This window comes from Odontomachus brunneus, unplaced genomic scaffold (genome assembly GCF_010583005.1).
Source record: "Odontomachus brunneus isolate Ranch 3 - 2012 unplaced genomic scaffold, Obru_v1 Obru_scaffold_039, whole genome shotgun sequence".
NCBI lineage: Eukaryota > Metazoa > Arthropoda > Insecta > Hymenoptera > Formicidae > Odontomachus > Odontomachus brunneus.
This window is the reverse complement of record NW_022639489.1, coordinates 1,886,041-1,911,893: the sequence shown is the minus strand read 5'-3', so window position 1 is coordinate 1,911,893 and position 25,853 is coordinate 1,886,041. Positions and strand designations below refer to the sequence as shown.

General features: G+C 34.9%; 2 protein-coding genes across 2 annotated transcripts in view; both read right to left on the bottom strand.

The window, feature by feature from the left end:
- Position 1: 1 nt before the first annotated feature.
- LOC116844067 (vitellogenin-like) lies at positions 2–10,471 on the bottom strand. The gene is made up of 7 exons (XM_032815176.1): positions 10,304–10,471; positions 8,631–9,325; positions 6,434–7,312; positions 4,367–5,408; positions 2,189–3,742; positions 1,052–1,488; positions 2–956 (listed from the first exon to the last, which is right to left on the bottom strand). The coding sequence occupies exons 1-7, from the start codon at positions 10,332–10,334 to the stop codon at positions 408–410; spliced, it is 5,187 nt and encodes a 1,728-aa protein (XP_032671067.1). The 5' UTR covers positions 10,335–10,471; the 3' UTR covers positions 2–407.
- Positions 10,472–11,948: 1,477 nt separating this feature from the next.
- The window catches only part of LOC116844070 (alanine--glyoxylate aminotransferase 2-like), a 14,712-nt gene continuing 807 nt past the window's right edge, over positions 11,949–25,853 (bottom strand). Inside the window, exons 2-9 of the mRNA XM_032815181.1 lie at positions 20,869–20,973; positions 20,635–20,753; positions 19,237–19,471; positions 16,521–16,614; positions 15,017–15,225; positions 14,715–14,940; positions 13,089–13,487; positions 11,949–12,220 (exon numbers count right to left, since the gene is read on the bottom strand). Coding sequence (XP_032671072.1) covers positions 12,098–12,220; positions 13,089–13,487; positions 14,715–14,940; positions 15,017–15,225; positions 16,521–16,614; positions 19,237–19,471; positions 20,635–20,753; positions 20,869–20,933 — 1,470 coding nt within the window. The 5' untranslated portion in view covers positions 20,934–20,973 and the 3' untranslated portion in view covers positions 11,949–12,097. The remainder of the gene's footprint in view (positions 12,221–13,088; positions 13,488–14,714; positions 14,941–15,016; positions 15,226–16,520; positions 16,615–19,236; positions 19,472–20,634; positions 20,754–20,868; positions 20,974–25,853) is intronic.

Below are 25,853 nucleotides of genomic sequence, written 5' to 3'. Positions count from 1 at the left end.
ATTATGTTGAAAATGTTCAACTTTATTGCATTACTAAAATAACATAACATGTTTCTAGTTTCATATAAAAAGAAAATAAAAAAGAGTATCGCTTTGCTTAACCATTTGCTTTAGTGATATCCTGACGTCGTCGTATTATATCCTGTCCCATATAGAAATCGTATACAAGCAGCTAGTACCAAATTCAGTAGTACATCTACAAGTCAATGTGTAACACATCTATCAATAGAAGAACTGACATTGTGGGTAAAGTAGGTGATTCACAACCAGAGAGGACCAGAAGTATTCCGGCCTCAAATCCCGCTAACAGTGATATTACAGTACTATTTTTCGAGTCCTGACACATTACTGGTATTCAGCCAGTACTGACATCTAGTACTACGCCAATGCTTTATACTACAGATCGATTATTCCTGGCGGCACATCTTCGGAAGCGATATATATTTAACCATACTCGGTGTTTTTGTGCTGAAATCTGGATTGGCGCCCGCCTTAATTCTTTCTATCATCTCATGGATCTCGGGACTCAGCACCTCACAATGATAAGTGATTGGCTTCTTCGTCACGAACCATTTTTTACAGCCTTCGGAACACACTGGGATAGGTCTCATAGAGAAGCATGCCTGTTTGTCATCCTGCTGGATATCAGTTCTGAGCAAAGTGCATCCCTTCGTTCCCTCCGTAGACTCCTGCGAACTTCTTCCTTCCTCTGATGAAGCGTCGGCGACAACGTTTGTTTGGAGATACTCTATCACTCTGCACTTCTCCAAAGCTCTTTCTCTTAACTTCTTCGTCTTCTCATCCACAAAGCAACTGTCGTTGTCGAAGGTGTAGAAGGCGACGAAATCCTCGGGTTTCTTCACGACGCACCCTTGCGGAGTCGTGAAATCGTTCTCCTCGTTATCGTCCTTGGTACCGCACAAACCACGTATGTGTCCATTGTACGCGTCGGACGCCTGGAACACAACAGATTTGTCCCGGATTAGATGTCGCGTTACATTGCGCAGAAGTCGCGCAATGTTCAACGTCATCCGCGCCGTTTTTCACTTACCTGAATTTTCACATTTTCACCATTGAACCACATAACGACTTCAGCTGGACTGATAATAATTTTGTAAAGTACGGACGTCAATTTTACAAATCTAATATTTAAATCCTTTTCTATAAATTCATTTTCGATGAATTTGAGTGGCTTTCCGTTTACATAAAATGCGTCGTCGGATGTCCTCATTTGCAACTTCTTATTCTTATATGTAATCGTTATTTGCCTTTTGACGAACTCGTTTTCCTTTTCTCCTAAATCTTCTAACGAAATAGCTATTTTGTGACAACTTAATATATCCGGAGATTCATTGACATTATCTAAGTTTGAGTTGCGTTTCAATATTTTAGGACTGATCATCATCATACGTGAACATTTGCTCGTTCCAATAGGATACACCTTATTGTCAAAAGTTTTCACTCTAGTATTGCCGAGTGTGCAGAACCCTATAAACGGAAAAATTGGTCAGTTATATGTTGCAATAAATGATATTTGTACATAAGCTGTATATATAATTATCACGAGATCGATAGCGAGTTTGTGGAATGTTTGAAAGAGAGAGAGAGAGAGAGAGAGAGAGAGAAAATTAAAAAACAGTTAAACACGAAAGTGTTTGTACGTACACTTGAAAAGTAAGTGAGGCATGAAACATTACCCGAGTAGCAAAGTAACGTCAGAGGACACACATTAACGTCACATTAACGTCAGAGACGTCATATTAACGTCTATTTAACATCTTCTGACGTCATTTTGTTACTTGGGTAGTTACTGCGCAGTAATTGGCGCACTAATCTTACTTACAAATAGCACGATGCATTAATTTACAAATATGTCAAGTAACTTTTCTTGTTTTAGAGTAGACGAAATATTGCCTACGTTTCTCATCAAAATTATCGATGCATTAGTTCACAGATGAGTACCAGTCACAGTATTTTTCAAGGAAAGTATTTGAATGTTTGTAACTTTATTTTTTAATAAAGAATGAATAGACATTTTGTCTGGTTTTGAAGAAAGTTGCTTATTACACCTAATGAATTAACGCATCGAAATGTACACTCCACGGTGTCAATAGATTGAGTTTTCAAACTTTATATACAGGAAGATATTATCAAACGCTCTTAATTTGTATGAAGCTTTAAAACTTACTTTTCTTATGTTGCATGCCCCATAAAGTGTCCAACTCGTGGTTGATGAACTTTCCAAGAGACATCAAGGAAGGGTCCGCGGGTAAGTGTGCGGCTAACGATCCACTGTTTAGAGTAACGTTCATTTTGCGGTTCTGGAGCTGTCTTGTTATAGTAGATTCGATGAAATTCGAGAATTTAAAACTGGAGTCTTCAGACTTTACCGAGTATATACGCGCATGAGGGATTACTTTGTGAAGTAGCCATTTGATAGTATAGAAATGTAGAGTTTTGATATCTTCCGGATCCATTTTGACCGACAACATTAACTCGTCCATAAAACTGGCAAGTTTGCACACCTTATCGGTGTTTACTAAACCGAAGGTGCCTTCTCCTAATTCTTCCTTGCTCCGCTCGTATGTTTTGGAATGCATTATCTCTTCCTTCACGTTCTCATTTTGTTTTTGTAGTCCTTTTATACTAATTTCTTTCCCGTTTCTGCAAGATTCTCCATAGCGTACTAATATCTTAAATGGCCTTATCTTGTTAAGCAATTGGTCCCCAGCTAGGCAACTAGAAGGTTTTTGGTGTACTGTTGCGCTACCGCAAACGTTCGTAACCTTAGATGAGTTAACAAGATAGCACCTAACAGCCAGATTTTTAGACACAAGAAGTTGCGCCGCATTTCCAAAGCAAGTATAATCAATATTACCACCCGGTATTAAGAGATGAACCTTCAAAAAGTCCGAAGTGAGCACATCTTGTACCTTAGTTTCTGATTGAGCCCATAATTCTTCATGTTCTTTCTCCAGATTCTCAGTTAGTTTTTGCTCAAAATCACGTAGAACTAGGTTAGCGTAATTGACTTTTACGATTATGCTGTTGCTTCTTCCCGGATTCATACTTATTTCTTGCTTGTGGTAATGAAGCGGAATAGAAACGAAGAAATTCAGGATGTTTTCAAAGGCGTCAATAGGCGATAGTACGTTAAACTGGTTAAACATATCGAATACAAAACTATCGGTCTCATGTTTAAAGGTTATTCTTCCTAGCAAGTCCATCGTTGATTTATTTATTTTCCCAACTATTATTGGTTGTGTGTTCTTGTCGATACGTGCACCTTTGAAATTAGGGAAGCGAGTTTTTCCGGTGTACGGCAAGATGTAGTGCTGCCACAATTTCGCTTTCTCGGTACCTGGAATTGTTTTGATTTCCACTCCTATATGTTTCTGCTTCAGATCTATTTTGGCGCTCCACGCTACTGGTACACGTAATTGCCAGTCGACGTCAACACCGGTAAAATATTGCTCGTCGCTGAAAGGTGTCAAGAAGGTAATCCTGCTTATCGTCTTCCTATTTACCACCATATTCATTTCTTGGCTGATTTCAAACGCATCTTTTTCCTTTGTTTGTAGTTTATTCCTCAACGAAACTAATATGGGTGCAGTCAAGCGATAATTTACGGGTAGACCGATTTCGGACGGGTAGCTTATTATGAACTGCTTGTTCAATAGCCTAGTCATTATATATTCCTTGTTGTAGCCATTCTTGGTTGTTTGGATCAGCTTCTTGAAGTCTGTAACAACAAATAGGTGACAAACAATGACTTGTATCCTCGAGGATGATGCAGTACCTCAGTTGCATTGATGCTATACCATTCACTAGATTGATAATCATTAGAAAATGTCAACCACCCGTGTCCGTTTCTAGCTGATCATTTGTCATGACTGTTGATTATCAGGTAAGCAGGAATATGTCAAAACAGAAGTGACATTTTGACAGCTTGACGTTTCTTACATACGTGTTTTTAGAAGATTATCCGTTCACATGTAACGCGTAATTAATAGAAAAAGAGTAAGAATGTTAAAAGTAAATAAAAAATATTTTTAAATATTTTTTACTTAAAATATTGTTTTCGAATATTGTAAAATAGAATGCTTATTAATATTCTGGGACACTTATGAAATAAAGAATAATTTGGGAGGAAATAGCGTGAATATTAAAATAAAATATTAACATGAAAAGCTGTCAAAATGTCACTTCTATTTTGACACATTCCCGCTTGCCGGGTGAATCAGCAGTGATCATGAAAAACGATCAGCTAGAAACGGACACGGCTGGTTGAAATTTTTTATCGATCTGGTGAATGATATAGCATCAATGTAACTGAGTACTTGAAAATAGATTGCACTATACTTACTTTCTTCTAAGCTTTGCAACGTGTATCTGTCAAAGACAACGAAAAACACGCCATATTCGTTAGAGATGACGAAGCTTCCCTCAGGGTCCACTTCATTGTACACGATGTTGAGCTTCTCAGCTAACTCATCAACTGTCGAGCGCTCCTCGTTAGTTACTTGTCCCATTATCCTCCTTATCGTACGCAATATCAAATTTATGTCTGATACGCCGTACTGGGTTCTGAAGGCCGGAGGCGAATAGAAGGAAGAATTAGCTGTTAACGTCAAATCTACAAATTTCGGGATGGTTTTGGTCTTGCTACCGATGGTACTGAACTCAAGCGAAGCGTCGTAGTCCCTCTTTTTATTTACATAATCCAGTATTATGTTGCTAGAATATCTAATATTATATTCTTGATCGTGTTGTGTTATGATCCTATTGGCGGCTAACGCACTCCTGACGAGCCTTGCGTATTTATCACCCTTCAATCTCGTCAGGCTCTCTATGCCGGTTAAAACAGCGTTTTTCACTTGCACATCACGCTCGTCAGAGACCGTCTTTGCTATGTTCATCATAATGTGTTCAGGTGGATTGTTCTTAAACAATACATTCAGCGCCATAACACGTACTTGGTAATGCTCCTTCTGGTTCTGGTAGATTTTGTACATAATCGGTCCGATCACCTTATAAGTTCCTGGATATACTTTTCCTAATGCGCTGACCATTATCGTACGTTGGAACGTGGTTAAACGATATTTGCCTTCCAAGTACGGCTCGAACACCCGGACTACGGCTGGGTGACCTATATTACCCAAAGCCATGATGTATGTTACTATAAGGCTATCGCGTTTCGCTTTATAAGCTTCCTCCAGTTCGTCGGCAAAATAGGAAATGTAAGTAGAGAGCATCTCCTCTTTATGTGTTTTGGAGTGAGTTTCGGGGTAGGGATAGATATACTTTTGATCCATGACCAGAGCGTAGCGGACTAATTCGGAGAAGGCGTAGGGCGCGGTAGTGTTCAAAACTGCCTGATTTCTCACCTCTGGCGATTTGATAAGTTCCTGTACAGAGAGTTGCGCAAGTGAAATTAATAGATCGCCGTTACACGATAAGAATTTTATAATAAAAGTTTCCATGGAATTTTTGGATAACATATATCGACGTTCTTTCTTAATTTATCGTTCTTTCGTTTCATATGTGCTACACACTGGATGTTCCAGGCCTCGCGACCTTAATTTTACTTAAAGATTCTCTGAGCAATTTAGAGACAATTTGTCCTTATTGAGAATGTCGAGGGGAGCCATCACTCTCGTGGCAACTTTACAATTTTTAATACAATGTAACGTTGTGAATGAGGCCCAAAATGAAGGCCATATATATATATATATATATATACAGGGTGTGCCAGACTCTCCTCTGAAATTTTTGTGAAAACGATGGAGAAAAACAGATGGAGGTGAACATGAAAGTCCCATGCGATTTTGCGATATTCGCAATAAGTCTTGAGATATTAATTAAAGATCAGTGAATGATCTGAACTGAACAAAAAAATTCTCTACCATTTTGCAAATAATCACATAGGTTTTAGATATTAATTAAAGAAGATTTGTGCGTTATCGCGCACAATCGTGTAACAATTTCTTCTTTCATTAAATAATTAAAAATCTACATGGTTATTTGCAAAATGATAAAAAGCTATTTTGTTCAACTTGATTGAATGTACAGTATCTACAGTTTATCTACCATATCGCGTTTATCTACGATTTATCTCGTAGTTGGCAATCAACGTGTTAATACCTCGACTATTATTGCAGATATCGCAAACGATATAGGACTTTTATGTTCATCTCAATCCGTTCATTTTATGTTTTCACAAAAATTACAGAGAGGAACCTGGGACATTCTGTAAAGTCTCTACCGTTAAAGAATTCATTATGTGTCTTAGCAACGCAAATCCCACTGACAGTCCATTCTTGCATTATTAAAAAAGCCTCGTAAAAAGAAAAATTTATAAGAGGACAGAAGCTATGACATTCCTCTTGTATAGCCTATTCTATATATTTGTCGCACGCAAAAGGATACTCACGTAAAACTGTTGAATATAATCCTGTGTGGGAGAGCGCACGGCTCTAGGAAGTTGTCCTAACACAAACGCCGCTTCCAGGTTCGTAAACATTTTCGTTGTAATCATTGTACGGATGAGCTTGAAAGCAGCGAAAGTCCCGGTTTGCGCTAAGGCGTTGCGAAAGACGCTGCTGGCAACTATCTTTCCTACATCCAACTTAGCTGCCCTGTAGTCGATTTCCAGCTTATCCCTCACAGTAGTTAAACTTGTCTCATTCATATAACGAAGCATTCTCGTCAGAATGGTGTACTTCTCCAGCGTTCCTTGACGTACAATTTCGTCGGGTGTCATGATTTCCATTGCTATGTCGTGGATCATTGAGTCGATTTCTTTTAATATATCGGAAATCGTATAATCCCGAAGAGGTCTTCCGCGAGACGTCGCTCTCTCATTTTCGTGGTTACGTGTAAAGTGCTCTCGGCTGCTGGATTCCGAACTATTTTCTTCTGAGCTGTGCTTAGTCTGCTTAGAGTACTCGGAATACCTGCCTCGACCCCTACCTGATGTCGAGTGGACATTAAATTCGGCATGTTCTCTGGATATTCCTCGGATGTTTATCAAATTTTCGAGATCGTGGTGGAAGGAAGTATCAACCGTACCCCTTTCTCTTATATTATAAACATATGTTAGGTTCCCAGTGGACACGACTTCTTTGGGCATGTCGGCCTTGCTGGTTGTTTCTTCTACTTTAACCAGAGTCAGGTTCATCATATTGAACATTTTGGAGCTTTCCATATCTTCGAGTTTAGGTTTTACTTGTATTACATTCTCCATTATGCTTGACAAAATGGTGAAGTATTCTTTTTTATGCGAGACGATCATATTAGTCGTACTCAATCTCTGCAACATTCGTACACCAACCAATTAGTCTCACCTGTTTTCTGTCATCGTTCTCCCGTGATACTTTTGTACCTTCTCAATTTCTTGAAGTGAAATTCTACACGAAAAGTGAAGTTGTCACCCAAGTCGTTCGAAGTTATATGACTTCTCACTCATATGAATGAGTGAATTTTTCTCTCTAAATCATTAATTTAATGTTTTCACTCAAAATTTAAGAGTGGATCTGACGTACAGAGTGTTTTACAAAACGATTTAGACACAGTGAAATTGGCAGCTCATCAAATTATCAAAATTCCGGATCATTCCGTCACTGACGGGCTCAAGCAGATTCGTTTTAAAAGAAAATATGATATTTAGCAAATAAAAGATATTTACCAAATAAAATAAATGTGATCAAATAAAAGAAAATGTAATATAAAAGTTACATGATATAAAAGTAAATCAAATTAACAATGCAGAACAGAAATTTCAAACATCTTTACCATCAAACATCTTTCAAATATCTTTACAGATATTATCTGTGCACTTCTATTTGATCAACTAACATGCAACAATAAAAAAATAATAAAACCATATTTGCTTTCCGTATCTGTAATATTTTGTGCGTGTATTTATCTATCTATTTCAACTTTATTTTAAATTATTTTAAATTAATGCTTATTACTTAGCATTAATGAAATTTATTAATTAAATAAATTATTAATGAAGTAAATATATAGAAACGTAAAATTTTCAATAAGTAGTAAGTTCATGAGTAATCCCCTCGATAGTTCATTTAAAAAAATAAATAAAAAGTAAGTACTCGAATCTTCTTAAAAAATAACAATAATATTAATAATATAATAATAATAATATTAAAAATAATAATATAATTAAAAATATTGTTAAGAATAATAAATAATAATAACAATTAATAATAAAATTACTGGGAAAGCGCATATAAAATGATTTCCAATTTTTACAAGTTGGCGAGTTCTCTAATTTCATATTGCATTGTCCAAACCGCGTTTCGCAACCCACTGTACTCCACCGTCATAGCACACATATTTAATTTATTAATAATTTAATTTAATATCATTAAAACCCATTCTAAGTTCGAATAAAACACTACCTCTTGCGATTGTGAGCGACAGTATCTTCACTGTTGTTTCGAGTGAGAATAAAAATGCCACTTTTAATTCGTTTTAAATAAGATTTTCATTTCAAGAAATTTAGAGAGTATAAGATGCGATTCTTTCGTTTGAGATACAGTCTCTCACGGAGGACGATAATTTACACGCGTATTCTGCGTATTAGTACCCATTAAAATTTAACTCACCGTAATGTAGTTCTCTTTTATATGCTTCTCCGCGTTATCCGTCACAGTAAATTGGTAACTCGTTTCCTGCATGCAATCTTTGTAGTTTTTATATTTCGAAAGCATCAAGTATCCATCTTGATTGGGTGTTTCAAATTGTAGCAGGTTAGTTTTTTTTATATCCTCGCGGGATATCGGCCTCAGGTCGTATTCGGTCTTGCAGTAGCCAGTGACGGTTTGCTCCTTGCCCGTATAGATTTGGTGAGCATATTCGTGTCCCAAAGGCTTCTTGAGTTGCTTTTCTGTTAATTTATCCGTTTCAAACTGCAGTTGACTCAAGAGACCCTTTATGATGTTCACTGTGTATGGATTGTTAGCATCTCTCAAAGTAGCAAATACTTCATCTACTTTCCCATTACGGAACGTAACTTTCAAGGGATCTCCCGTTGACGGAATGGAGACATATCTCAACAAGTAATCAGGAATAGGAACGTTCCAACCATCAGGCAATGATGCATGTATGGAAGAGTATTCCCCTTTAGTTAATTCCACTATCAAAACGTCCGGCGACCTCACATGAACATTCAAGTAGCCCTTCATTACAATTCCACTGACCTGATCAGATACCTTCGCGCCCGTTAGAGCGCGAGTTCGTACCATATAGCGATATGTCTGATTCGGCTTCCATACTGTCGAATCGACCAGAGCCGTTCCGGCTATCGAGAAAAAAGAATTGTCATTTACTTTTTCTGCTAAGCTATGTGACAATCAAAATGTCACATGACATTTTATTGAAGTGTGATTCCATGTGATATTTACCAAATAAAAGATATTTATCAAATAAAATAAATGTGATCAAATAAAAGAAAATGTGACATTTACATGATATAAAAGTAAATTAAATTAACAATGCATAACAGAAATTTCAAACATCTTTACCATCAAACATTTTTCAAATATCTTTACAGATATTATCTGTGCACTTCTATTTGATCAACTAACATGCAACAACAAAAAAATAATAAAATCATATTTGTTTTCCGTATCTGTAATATTTTGTGCGTGTATTTATCTATTTCAACTTTATTTTAAATTATTTTAAGTTATTTTAAATTAAAGATTCCATCGCGCTCCTTCAAAATTTACACACAATTCGCGTAGAGAGTTTTACACGTAAGTTGTTAATTCAAGTTGTTAGAACGGCATATATACAGAAAAAGAAAGAAAGAAAGGGAGATCGAATTTCTCCATATAGCTATTTCTCCTATTAATTCACAAACGCTACGACGGAAATTATTCAGACACGCGCCGAAAGATGGAAAACGTTGTCCCGAATTTACAAATGTGAATTATATCCGTTCCATATAATTCCGTTGCGTGATAATTTCAGTCTTTTGATGCGTTTCAAGCGATGTTCAAAAAACTGCGTTTTTTATGAATTTTTTTACTAAAGATGGTCCAAAACGGGACCGAAACGTTTGAATTTTCGTAAATATAAGCCATTGTACATCTATTGGTTTGATTAAATTGATAAGTGCGTCTTTGAGACGGCTGTTGGCTCTTATTTGTCTTATTAATTGCTTGTTTCGATTCGTGTCAAGAACTTTTAACTTGTTTAATTACAAATGTGGAAACTATCGTTATTCGCAAAGCTGTAAATTAGTAAATCCTGGTAAAGGTGACGATATACTCACCGAGGAAAATTAGGGCAAGATGTAACCACATGATGATGATGTGTGGCCAACACCCAATGCGAAATGAGAGCTCTGTCTCACTGAATGAATTTATATGCACCGTGTGCTAACTCAGCATATGACCCGCCGCCGATCGCCACCGATTCAAATCCCGATTCAGATTCCACACGAACTTGAAACCGTATCATTTACGTGTGACGGACTTTTTTGACCTTGCACACTCGTGACATCCACAACGTAATTGAGAAAGTGAAGAAACATGATCGCGATATCGTACTTCCGGCCAGAACTTCGACTTCGAACGTGTTATTTTTTCGCCGAAAGAAACTCGACACTTTATATACTATCAGACGCATAAATATCTAATTCGATTGTATTTATATAATAGTATTTTTTTCATTGTACATTATATATATATATATATATATATATATATATATATATATATATATATATATATATATATATATATAATTATTCATTGTATTCAACATATATAATTTTTTCATCGTAGACATATATAATTATGCATGACTATATATAACTACATAAAAACAAAACTCATCGCGTTTATCAATTGTAATTTCACTCTCTTTTAGCCATCATATTGGAAAACAAAAGAGAAAGAGATGAGAGTCGGATGAAGGAATGTCCAAAATCCAAAACAGAGAAGAAAATTCTTAATAAAATTTGCAAGAAAATAAATCGAGATATTGCGAAGTATATTTAATTTCAGTATCTAAGAAGCTATGCTTATACGCCACGCAAATATTTTATGTAATTCTAATTTTTACGTGGCTCTAATCGTAAGGATTTTTCTCCCCTTTTTTCGTCGATAAAACGCGCAAGCTCTCACACACTTGCATATACCTAACGCATCCGCCGGATAAATAGAGAAACAGCGCGTACAGGTTCGCGACCTGGCCGCCGATAATTTTCTGCAAGTGTCGAATTTTCATTTCGTACTTAAGGATAACGTGTAACGTTTACGCATCAGCTTATGCCGTTGGTATGCAGTTTTCTATTTCAAAGCGATGGAGAGTCTTGCGGAGGATGTTGTGTAAATTCATGCATTTCTTAATGAAGCATAAAAGTTAATAATATCGTATCGTGCTCTCCAGGTCGTGACACGTCGTCGGAGATATTTTCTAACGCGAGCGGAAAATCTACAAATGAATAACATTTGAGCTCGAGATAGTCACTTTCTCAATAGACCATGATAAGTTTCTGAACTTGTCACTTAAAAATTCAATAGTATCAATATCTTTTTAATTAAATTATATCAATCTGTCGTGCGATTCAGGAAAGGATGTTATGAATGGACGATAGATTTTATATGCGGAATGCTCGTTATTACTTTAATGATCGATTCAATCAGGCTTTACAATGTTTTATTAAGAAATAGTAAGGTCCAGGAACATATAAATCCAAATTTATAAATTTATAATATTTATAAAGTTTTATTTGCATATATATAATATTGTATATATATTACAATATATATAGTATATTGTGTATATATATATAATGTAATGTATGTATATATAAAATAAATGTATCTTGTATATGTGTACGTGTGTGCGTATGGCGCGTGCGCACATATGTGTATGTGTGTTACATAAATTTCAACAGAAAAATACCTTACTGCCTGCTAAACTAGTTCTAATTTTTATTTACACAGATTTTCGGCAGAGGACGGATACAAAATGTAATAAATGATAACAAATCATATTAAATTATAATAATACTTTCGCATGAAACGACTGCGGATTTGACACTTTTAAAACTCGGCATTTACAGCGGTATATTTTTAATTAGCGCGGACGAGATTAGATGATTCCCATTGCTAACTGTGCCTCTGTCCACTTCTATGGGCGAGATCGTCGCTTTGATGATAGTTGTAGTGGGTTCCGTTTCCTGTAACAGTCAATCAATTAATCGATTTCTCCCTCGAGATTATAGGGAACATGAATCTATCTCTGTTTCTTGTGCTCTCTAACATATAACTCGCGCGTGACATAATAAAATTGTAAGAAATCACATAAATTCCGTACATCTTTATCCAATTACAACGATTAATTCTTCATCTCTCATTTTACCGATGCATTTATGCCAACGAACATGTAATTGCAATCACTAAAATACGTAGTAAGACTTATCTCATGTTAGATTTTTATTCAGAGACAGCTCCAAGTTCATTTCGGTTGAATTATAATATACGCGATATTTACGTCTATATTCACGATTCAACAGAAAAACTATCTCTAACTCCTTCAGATCTAAGTATCTCACTTGAGACGAGTTTCAATGTCTCAAGTAATTATTAACAATGTAATGTTGTATAATATAACATAATAAGGTAATATCTACTGAAATAACATACTATAATAGTAGCAATCCTAAAGCATTTAAACAATTGATACGCATCACTCGTGACTTGCCTCATCCTTTGTTAGCTTACTCTACATTTTTGTAATAATTATTCATGTCTGTATTATTATTTTTTATTTTATGCATTAATAGAGTATATAATAGTGTAATAATAATAATAATAATAATAATAATAATAATAATGATGACAGTAATAATATTACTATCAATAGTATCAATAGTAACAATATTATTATTTTTTATTTTATGCATGCAATGGAGTATATAATAGTAAAAAAAATAATACTGATGAAAGATGATGACAATAATAATATTACTATCAACACTAATAGCAACAGCAGCGGCAACAACAACAATAGTAATATTAAAAATAATAATACAAGCAAGAACTCACCTCATCAAAACCAATGTCGACTTCCTCGAGGACTTCGTCGAGAACGGACACGAAATGATTGACGTTCTCAATGGTAAAGACCATCGGCGGTTTCAGTTTCAGAACGTTGTTGTCGGGGCCGTCGCTGCTAATGAGGATCTTCTTCTCCTTCATCCTGGATACGACGTGTTGCGCCTCCGCCGTCGCTGGTATCCTCTTGGTCCTGTCGCGCACCAACTCGATGCCCACGAAGAGGCCAACGCCGCGCACATCGCCAATAATCCTCCGCCGTTCCGCCAACTTCTTCAGTTCGGCGATCAGATGACCGCCGACCTTCGACGCGTTATCCAGAAGATTTTCACGTTCGATCACCTCCATCACCGCGTTCGCCACTGCGCAGGACACGGGATTGCCACCGTACTGGAATCGTGCGTGAAACATCGCTCGTTACTGTTCGTGTTCTTAGAAAGACACTTCGTGTCTCTGACGTGAAGTTGTAAAAATACCAATCAAGTTCTCCTCAAAAAAATTTAATCATTCATTTGGACAGCTATGCTTCAATTCAACTAACCAACGATTGAGTAAATTCGCTTGAAGACCGTTTAATTGACGATTTATTTCAACGAATTCGATTAAAGACCGTTCGATTGATAATTCATATGAGCGAAGTGAATTAAAAATCGTTCAGTTAATAATTGAACTTAGCATATTTAATTGAAGACCGTTTAATTGAGGATTTATATGAACACGTTCAATCTATTTAACTGTAGATGATCGGTGATATACTTAACCAGTGACTTCTCTTTTCCCCCTCAAAGCGAGTTCTACTTAGCATTTCTCAATCATCGGCAACTTTCACAATATGAATGAATATCCATCAATCATAAAACCTTGAATAATTGAACGTTTTGCGAACTGAATTGATTGAATTTGTTAATATCAATAGTTAATATAAAATTTTATATAAACTATTTTATATCAATAGTTGATATTAAACAAATTTAAATAAAATTTGACAAGTTCAATCGTCAACAGCCTTCAATTAAATTTGCTAAGTTCAATTGTTAATTGAACAATTTTCGTTTCTCTTCTTTTATATTATTATATTGATTTATTATTATATTTTATTTTGTATTATATTTATATATCATATTTTATATTTATATATTATTTACTACATTATATACTACATTATATACTATTAATATATTACATATTATATATATTATTATATTATATTATTAAATTAATCGTCAATTAGATGAACTGAGACAAATAAATTATTAAATTAAAAAAAGTTTTTGATTAATATTTTTACAACTTTATACTCTTTATACTCTAATTAGTCTTTAATCAAATTTGGTAGTTCAATCGTTAATTGAACGAATTTAAGTAAAATCTTCACTCATATAAATCTTCAGTTGAGCGGTCTTTAACTGAATTCATTGAAATCTATCGTCCAATGAACAATCCTCGATTGAATTTGATGAGACCAATTGTCAATTAAACAGTATTTAATTGGACTGACTCATACTAATCGTCGACTAAATGGAATCATAAATTTAAAAAGTAATTAATTACTCACAAATCTGCTTTAAGAATTCGTCACTATCATTTTCTTGTTTTTTTCTTTTTTAACCAACTAACCGTGTTGAAGTATTCAATGCCGGTGTCGCGGAAACTACTCGCGATTTCGCGCGTAGTGACGACGGCCGCGATCGGATGACCATTGCCCATCGGCTTGCCGAGGGTGACGATGTCCGGGATCACATCCTCGCCGTATATTTGAAACGCCCACATGTGAGTGCCGACTCTGCCAAAACCAACCTGCACCTCATCGGCGATGCAAACGCCTCCGGCTTCGCGTACGTGTCTGCGGGATCAATGTCACTTACGGCCACCGCGTATTTTCACGCGTCTACATGGATAACGTCACGATCTGCGCTTACTTGAACACATTCCGGAAGTAGTTCTGCGGCGGTATGATCTGCCCGCCGACCGATATGAAGCTCTCCGCGATGTACGCGCAAACACCGCGTCCCATCGCCTTGATGCCCTTGCAAATCTCTTCCACGTCCTTGGCGTATTTCACACCGAGGTCTTCGCTCGTGTGATCGGTAACGCGATACTTGCCGCGGTAGACATCCGGACACGGAGCCTGAAAATGTATATATGAACTCTCTTAAAGTGAATCAGTGAATAGTCACTGATATCAGTTATGAGTATAGCACTGAGCACTTTCAGTGCTATGCTTATAACTGCAATCAATGTATATTCACTGTTTTCAGTGATATTTGACTGATTCATTTTAAGAGAAAAGTGTGTACAATGAGAAATATCGCGAGTATCAGCGCAATACAATGATTAAATGTGAAATAGATGATGCAAAATATTATTGGATAAAAATAAAAATATATAAATAAGAAATATAAAAAAATAGTAAATAGTAAAAAAATAGTAAAAGTAAATATAAAAATAAATAAAGATATATAAAATTGAGTTGATGAAATAAATTATAGAAAGATAGAGTTATTGAATATAGACGATAAGCGAAAGTGTAGAAACAAAATTATTAAATATGAAAAAAATAGATGACAAGTAAAACTGGACATAAAATTATGAAATATGAAATATGTATAGGTTGGAGTAAATAAATTTTCTTCTAACCAAATCAAGTTTAAAAGTTAATGACTTATATAATTATTTTTGTTAAGTTAAAAGTCAAACCTAAACAGAAATTAATTTAATTAAAAGTTAAATTAAAATTGAATTATCCTATTAAAGTTAATTTAATCTTTCATACAGCGAGTACAAAAAGGATAAAATTGTGAAAATAATTATTTTCGAATAATGAATGGCATAGTTTAAAGATATTTTTTCTATAAAACTTTTGTACAAAATATTTGTAATATTTCACTTTGTTTACGAGATATATTGAAAAAAACAAAAGCCTCTGTATCTTCGAAAGATGGTTTCATTACTTTAAAATTTTTTTCCCATTCCAACTGAAAATTTTTGAATTTATCTATTTATCTAACTTACATTTATGCTTAAGATCTAAATTTGGAAATTTGTTCCCTTGTAAGTTAAAAGTCACTAACTTTTTAATTTCACTTTTATCTGCTAAACTAGTCATTATCCAATCCTGGAAATATATAAAATAGATGATTGCGAAAGATAAAGCGCGACGTAACCGTTGGATATATTTCCCAGAAGTAGAAACCAATCGCTTTTCTCCATCTTGGTATTTAGATCGCGCCAAATTCTTACTACGAAGTAGTCGAACACGACTTTTGATCGTGAAGAAATTCCACGTAATCTCCGCGGCGATCGCGAGGTCGATTTAAACAGATCTCTCCAGATCGATAAACAAGCTACGCTTAATGAACAAATCGCTCGGTATCGTTGCGCAATCATCTGGCTTCCACGAGAAATGCATTCGGGATATTTTACCACGTGCACCCAGTCCTTCTTGCCGTTGCCTTTCGCCTGGTTGAACTTGTACGGCGAGATATCGATCGTCGTGGTCAAACTCCCATGATAAGCGCTAAAAGCAAAAAGTACCACCATTTAGAAATGTCTTTTTCGACCGTCGCCTTCATTTAAGTGCTTAAATTCTACGATCTATCGCGCATCGTAGCCCTCCGAGACGCCCCAGACGCATCTGAGAATCATTGTCAGTTAATATCGAGTCGCTCAAAAGGTTCGCTTCAGTCTTTAAGTCGAATTCCATTCTGCTGCATTCAGTGGAAACAAATAATTCATTAACCCTGACAATAATACCAAGCCGAATATATCGATAAAATTTCACTCTAATTTTGCCGTCAAAAACTTCCTCGAAATTATACATGACAAAAAACCATGTAAAAAGTAAAACGAAAAAGAGAACAATGATTGCGACTTATGACGAGTGATTTAATCAAATTTACATTAATCTTTTTATAATATGCGAGCATAATATAGCAATATATAAAACGAGCGTGTTACCGTCAGGGTTAATGATCGCCATTTTTGTCTCCGTGGCATCATTTATGTATTTCTATAATAGAGAAGTCGGAAAGTCGACGCGAACTTTTCGACCCAACACTTGATCCAGTAATTATCACATTTCACTGAGCAAAAAACTAGGCGATCCTGAAAGCACAATTCTTTTTTTTGTTTTGTTTCTTCCCCGCTGTTGCGCTGAAGATGAGCGCGATGGTCCCGCCGTGGTTACGACATGCAGAGCCGTAAATGAGTCCAACTGCCGCCTCTGACCAATCGATAGCCCACTGACATTACCTAATTAACTTTTGTCTTCATCTCGATTTTGTCCCTTCGACGCCTCTTCGGCGACACTCGTTCGTCGGATGACACGTGAGGACGCGTCACCGCAGCCGAACAGGCTTTTCTTCCTACCCCAACTGAAAATTTGTTCAGTCGCGCTTCACCTAAAACGACAAGATGTTTATGCCTCTGTATTTTATTCCAGCCGTGGTGCGGAGAGTCGACATGCTTCCGCCTTTTTCCATCGGCGCGATTCGCGACTTTCCCGCTGACGACCTCGGGAAAAATCAAAGCTGCAAACAGGCAAACAGACAGTACGGTTTCGATTAGTTCGGCTGATGAAGTTACTTTTCTCATCGTGCGTGTTCGCAGCCTGAAGTATCCAGAACGTATTCGAGCGACGTCGCAAAGTTTCTCGCTTGTGCCAAGAAGAAAGAAAGTGTGGAAGAAAGAGCGGAAGAAGAAGAGGAAGAAGAAGTTCAGGAAGAGGTAGAAGCAGAAGAGAGCTGATCTGAGTGGCATGCAACGGAAGTGTGTCTTTTTGCACATAGAAAAAAGATGGAGTATCCACTTAAAACTACTATACCCAAATTAACAATTATTCTTTTATACATAGACATTTTATATATAATTTGGTTAGAAGAATTTTCAAGTCTTGAATTGCAACGATATTATAATTTTATTTGAATATTATAATAAATTCATAAAAAGCAGGGGAGACCGGGTTTAGAAGTCACACGGGTAAGTTTGGCACAAAACTTACATGTGACGTAATAAGTGGAGGAGTATATTCTGATCTTTAGTATAGGTGTTACCTCATGTATCATATTGTGTGCACGAAATGTCTTATAACAGAAACGTCACATGTGGTACTTACAAGAACTTTTTTTCAAAATTGGGCCCGGTGAGTAAAGCTTTCTTGTCTATTTTTACTGATCCGTTGATTTTCTGATCGTAATTTCTCTTTAGTTATAAAAAATGTTATAACATATATATTGTTATTGCATGTTATGATTATTTACTTTAAACATTACAAAACTCCAAAGATGTAGAGCAGAAATAGTACAGAGTATTTACTTTAAAAAGCTATCGTAGGACATTTGTGAAAGTTACGTCTTTTTATAACTAATTAATTAATTAATTAATTAATATATAGCCTTAAGTATTTTACTTTCTATTGTACCTCCTTATGAGGTATCACTAACTTCAATAAATCATATAAAACGTTAAAATAGAATAATTTATTTTTTTTTCTTTTATATAAAAGACATGACAATCAATCTTGAATATATAATAAATAGTCATATTTGCACGATTTTGCTTACAACTTGGCAACTTTTTTGTATATAATTATATATAAGAGTAATATTTTTTTTTTACGCCCAAAGGTTGCACCTATATAAAAATGTACACAATATTAAAAAATATTGTATATAATTTTTTTTTAATCAGTATGTAAAAATGTGACAAGCAGACACGGTCTTCTCTACAATATGATGATTTTAATAATAATGATATCTTCTTTTGACATTTAAGAACATCATATTCCCAACTCGATTTTGCTTTTTATTCGTGAAAATTATATTTAATTATTTTAATAAGATTTTCCTAAAGTATAAGAGTAATACATTTTCTTTGTTGAATCACATATAAAACGTACTGATGCAAGTAATTTATCTTCGTTTAACGCTATGTAATTGCATCTTAAGATTTCCATGCCAAAAGTGAAGATATTTTCAAAACAGGATTGTTCTTTTTTTCTATGCATTTGACCCCTTAAGTCCGGGTGATTTGTATGGAAGCGTGTCGTGATTCTTGCTCGGCAAGTGACGTCATGACAGTGCTCAAGCGTGTGCGATGCATTTTGATGGACGTCGCAGTTAATCCGAATGAAAGAACTTACTGATCCAGCGTGATGACATCTCGGTTGTTCGTGTGCGCCTGAGCTAGCCGCAGAGCGAGATCGTTCGCCTCGCTGCCCGAGTTTACCAGGAAGCAGACAGACAGCGGTTCCGGCATCGTCGACGCCAACCGGCTCGCGCATATCACCAGATTGTCGTGCAGGAAACGGCTGTTCGTCGCCAGCAGGGCCATTTGTTTCTGTCCGGCTTGCACGACGTCCGGATGGCAGTGGCCGACTGCGAAGGTATCGGCAATTAACACATCGATCTCATCAATTGTGCAAACGCCTAATTGTTCATTGAATTACTGAAAGCGTGGTGAATCAATGTAATTTTCTCGTGTTTTCTCATCAAGTTTCATTGATTCTTTATTGGCTGTATATAGTCGATTTTTCAAATGTAATTAATTATACTTTATAATCTGATTCTATAAACTTATAATGTTATAATCTTATAATTTATTTATTTCTTAACAAGTAAACATCTCTAAGGAAAAAGAGAGTGCAAAAGTATAAAGCAAAATAAAGTAAAATATAATAAAATAAAATTTTTGTTCGTGGAATAGAAACAAAATTTTAATCCAATCTAATAATCTGGTAAATTTTGCTTCAAGTAAGTAAAATTTCTGATTCTTACGAAGCCAATTTTGTTCTTAATAATCAGAAATTCTATTTCCTTCAAGAAAACACATTTAATTGTGTCATTATTATGTTAATTCAACTGATTATTTTCTGCGTTCCCTCTAAATTTCAGAGAGAAATCTCATTCAAAACGAGTGAGAAATGACTGCCACTTGAAGTCGCAAAAGTGAATGTTTCATTCTAGCTTAAAGATTCTCCATATGAGGGAATATTTTAATCAATTAGAGCGAATAGTCTTCAGTTTCGAATAAAAATATTCCCTCAATGATTCAGAGTGAAGAATTCACTCCACGTGAATGAAAGATAGCCTTAATTCGAATGCTGTCTTTTTTGGTAGAATCTAACTCAGGATAAATTGTTCATTCGTAGAAATAAATGTTCCAATTAATCAGATTGGATTTGTTCCAGTGACGCAGGAGTATATAAAATTCACTCTTCAACTTCATATTTCACTAAACTGCTCAGAGTATATAATTCACTCTATATGAACAAAAAATCACTCGTGTGATTTGGTGGCTACTCTACTTTTCGAGTGAGATTTCACTCCAAGAAATTTAGAAAACATTCTATAATATATTTTGACATAAGTATTGTACTTTATTATAATTATAACTTAACAAACAACGCGATAGTAAAATAATATCGGCCACCAGTGACCGTCAGAGTTCAATTGAACAAGGAACTACCGTACCCAACAACGTGAAGATAACGCGAATGATAACGCGCGTTATCCTCCGTTATCGATGATTACATACGTACCATGCGCAACGTTGTTTATGCAGTCCAGGTAACGATTTCCTTTCTCGTCGTACATGTACTGTCCCTCGGCCTTCACGATTTTCAACGGACTCGACTTGTAAAACAGCTTGCACGATTGTCTAGATTTTGATTAAACGATTATCAGGATTATCGAACTGTCTTGTTTGTCTTTTCCTCAAATTGAGAGGAAAGTTCTTCAGACTCCCCGAAGAAAAAAGAAAAATCTTTTCTCACCCGATATAACGCTCGCGCATCCTCATAGTATCAGTTTTTGGCATTTGCTCCAAGGATTCCGACATGGTGAAGATTCTTCGGTTGAACTGTGTCGAGTCTTTACACCTACGAGAGATACAATAATCACTACAACACCGCGAACACCTTAGCCAATCCGGTTTATCATATCAATTGTTGACGATCGCGATTGATTTCGACCCGATCGCCGCTCTTTTAAATCGATAAATTTGTTGTTGAGACAAATAGATCGCAGAAGCAAATAGATGGCGATCCGCGTCAATCTTTTCTCTAATTAAGGAAAACCCGCGCGATAAGGATAAGTGCATAATAAGAGCGCTTATCAGGACTTCGACTTCTTTGATACACAAATAAGGTCATTTTCATGCAAATGGAAAATTACGTGAAGCTTATCGGATGAGCGAGTTTGCGAGCTACGCTGAGTCAAATGTACGACTTCAGTTCGTCATTCTCAACGACTCTGAACGTGCACCAAACATGGCTGTATCGAAAAAAAATTAGGCAGTTTTTGTTCTGCCTTTCGGGTTGGTATTTTCTCCTTCACAGATTCATTTTCGACGTTTCATGAACATTCCAGTTCATATCTTCAGGAGACTTTATCAGTAGAGGAATAATCTGAGATTCCTTTGCTGTAAAAGCCTCCTGAAGAAATGAACTGGAATGTTCATGAAACATCGAAAACAAATTCATGAAGATGCATCACCAGAAGCTAGGCTAAGCGTTTCATCATATCGCGCGTAAGACTAAAATAATAAATTAAGTAAATATTCGATTATTATCGAAGTATTCTGTCTTGAAATTCTGTTATAAGCTTTCCGACATATTTTTCTTCGAACATTATTTAGGAAGAAAGAGAGAAAGAGAGAAAGAGAGAGAGAGAGAGAGAGAGAGAGAGAGAGAGAGAGAGAGAGAGAGAAAGAGAGAAAGAGAGAGAATAGTTTAGCAATCGCATTCTTATTCACAGTTAATTGTTTACTGTAATTCTAAAATCACAATCCAGTTTCATCATTATTTATTTTCAATATGAATATTATTTCTGTCTTGACCAATGAAAGTCACAATATGGATACTTTTTTTTTAATATGTTGGCAACAATAATAGCTGGCCAAAACGTGATCTCAAAGTCACAAGTCTATTTTAAAAAAATTAAAAATTAGGAAAGTGAAATTTCATCTTGTATTGAGTACTTTAGTTTTAAACGTCCTATGTACATACAATTTTTTTTAAATATGAGAAATTAATTTAGGCAGTAGAAGGTTAATTAGAAAGATTTTACGATCGCAATCGATAACAATAATGAGAGCCGACTCAATACCCGAAATAGAGAACTCACAATGAGAGAACGGCGCATAGAGAATCAAGACGAGACAAATAGCACTGCAAAATATATCTAAGTACGTTATTTTTAAACGCACAATCGTGTAACTTGGCTGAAGCTCTTTTTATACGTTTCCTGCGGTTTCAAGTCACGTCACTTAACACATTTAAGATGTATAAATTATATATATATAATATAGTATAAAGTATAGTATAAAATATAGTATAAAATAAAGTATAAAGTACACATGATGTAAAATAAAGTATAAAATATACATGATAATTCAATACGTTTAAGTAAATTGTTAAATAACGTGATTTAAAATGGTAAGAAACTTGTGAAAGAGATTCAGCCACACAAAGTAACATACTTGAATTTGCAGTGCTCGCTATCTATAAACTTAATATTCGGTTTTCTCTTTGCATATTATAGCCGATTTGAATAAGGAGGACTACGTTTTGTTCCGCGTGTTTGTCTGACATTAGTCACGTGCTTTCACACAGAACAAAGCCGATAGATTCGCGAGACGTGCACAAGTCGACATAGGACATAGAATAAGATCTTGTGTGACGCTACAAATGCTTCAAAGTGCCATGTAGATCAATCACAATCTTTCTTTATACGTTCAAAAGCATTTGCAGCTCCAAACAGATCGTACCATAAGCAACAGAAATAAAATGTAAATGGATTGAGATTACGAAAATGCGCTACGTTGAGATAGCTGTTATCACTTCTTAATTTACATTTTCGTATTCATGTAAACATTTTCCTTCCATTCTTACTTGTGCAACGCGCCAGTTTACAGTTCGTAGTTGACAAAAATAGAGACGTACTAAACACGTGGCAGAGTAGTGTATGTACTATGAGAGTGACACACAAAGAAAGTGACAGTAAACGATAACGCTGCATATATCTCAACAAGTAATTTTCCTGTTTATGATAAAGTTGAATGTACTTGACATCCATAAATTAGCAGACACCAGCGGTATTTTCGTACACGCCGGAAGTTTATGTTGAATTATCAGAGTTGTACGGAAAAAAAGGTTTGGTTGAATTAACCAAATATCTAGTCGAATATAAACGATCCAGAAATTTCGATTGAAATAACCCGAATTCTGTTTAAGTTAACAAGATTGTTGGTTGACTTAAACAGAATTCGGGTTATTTCAATCGGAATTTCTAGATTGTTCATACACTGAAAAAAAATTTGGTAATACTTACCAAATGCGTTTTACCATACCATTTGGTAAAAAACCAATATGGTAAATGTTACCAAATGTTTGATAATAATTATGAAATTATTAGTAATATTAACTTTCATATAATAATATTCATCTCTTATATTTAGTTGATACTATTTCACTAAATGTAGTAATTATAACACAGGCTGGGTAATTATTACCAGAAATTTTTCAGTGTATTCGACCAGATATTTGGTTAATTCAACCAAACCTTTTTTTCCGTGTGAGAAAGTTATTTTTTAAAAGTAACTAGTTACAGTTACAGTTACAGTTACAAGTTACAGTTACAATTACAAGTTGGCTATGAAAAGTAACTTGTTACAGTTACAACTAAAAAGTAACAAGTCGTTACTTTTAAGTTAATTTCTTGAAATGATTGTAAATTATTATTGTAAATACAAAAATGTTACATTTTAAGCTTTACTAAAATATAAGAATTGAACTTTATAATTAATATCTATCACATTAGTTAGTCAATTCACTTAATAAATTTTAAATCTGTATTTAATATAATATATTTCTGGCGTCATTAAAAAGAGATAGACAATGGGGCGAAGAGCCTTAACTATCAGTTAATTTACCAAGAAGTTGGAGTAACTGGCCCATAGGCATACATACACATGCATAGTATTGTACGTCACACGATATATTAATGGCATCCACATAAGAAATGTATTAACGCGGCAAGAGAGTAACTTGTTTTCGTTTAACTCTATGGAATCTCATTTTATGATTTTGAAACACCCTGCATTTAAATGAAATTTTTCTTTCATGACGAAAGACTATTGTTTACTACATAGAAACAAAACTGTAAAATCAATAGAATTGGTCTATAACGCCGTAGTTGGAATGAATTTTCATGCATAGTATTGTACGTTACACGATATATTAATGGCATCCACATAAGAAATATTCCTTAATTTTTAAATATTTTTTCTCAATGTGGTTTTAGTTACATGCTTTATTTTGTATAAAAAATGTGATGCAATATGGGAATTTTTTTCAGATTTTAAAGCTATTGAAAATATTTCTATGACATTTCTTCGGTAAATGGATGTTTATATTTTCGAGAAAAACTATATATATATATATGTCCATATATGCGTACATGTGTATATTCACACGTGACATCGTTCGTGCCGCGAAATAAACGCAGTGCATCGTGACGGGTTTATTTTTAACAGTCGCGCGTAGGATTGTTTCAATTGAAAGAGCCGGTGTACTCGCGGTGTTATGCGGTTGTTAACTATTGCATATTTGTGGACAATGTTACGAGATAGCCGCGTGGACGCAGACGACTTCCTGCTTTTCATCGTCGCGCTAATTAGCACAGTTTATCGCGGAACTGTAGCCATATCGTCCATTGCGCGGGCTCGCATGCAGAGCCGATCCGTCAGTGCTTTTGTACTTTGATGAATTTGCGCTAGAGAAGTATCGATAACGTGATCATAGGTTGTCGCTCCACTTCTCAAGCTCGATGACGGACGAAAAATACGGAGTCGCGCGCGATATCATGATAAAATTCGATTATTGCGATACGATATGAGCCGTAAATTACGATTTTTCTCTTCGTTGAAAACGAACAACATTGATGAACATAAACAGAAAGATTTTGCAGGCAAACGAAAAACGTTGTTGAGTCGATAAGATTTAACAATGCACTGTGATTGAAACACATCTTTTTTATACAATAGCAGTGTTATTTAAACTAATACTTGAGTTATTAGAACAATATGCGATATATTGAGCCGTGTGCAAAATGTAGCACATATTAAGAATAAGAATAAATATTAAATAATCCAACTTGAAAGTAAAATTATTTTATTTAAAACAAAGAAGCGGAACAGAGAATAACGTACGATAAATTAGGAATTAGGAGCCAAGAATATAAAAACTACGCGATATGTTAGGTACGAAAAATAACTCATTTTACGTATAAACTTTTACAGTATTTAATATTTATTCATATTTCTAATATTTTCTCCATTATATACAGGATTTTAGTTTCCATAACACTGCTATTGATTCAAGAAAATTCATTCCAACTACGGCGTTATAGACCAATTCTATTGATTTTACAGTTTTGTTTCTATGTAGTAAACAATAGTCTTTCATCATGAAAGAAAAATTTCATTTAAATGCAGGGTGTTTCAAAATCATAAAATGAGATTCCATAGAGTTAAACGAAAACAAGTTACTCTCTTGCCGCGTTAATACATTTTATATACTGAGAAAAAAATTTTTTGTGTGGCACTTGTAACAATAATCATACAGAAAAATAATCAATATAAATTATGGTAAAAAAAACCATTGTTTTTTTAAATTCTACTATAATGTTAGGAATAATATATAACCTCATATATATATATATATATATATATATATATATATATATATATATATATATA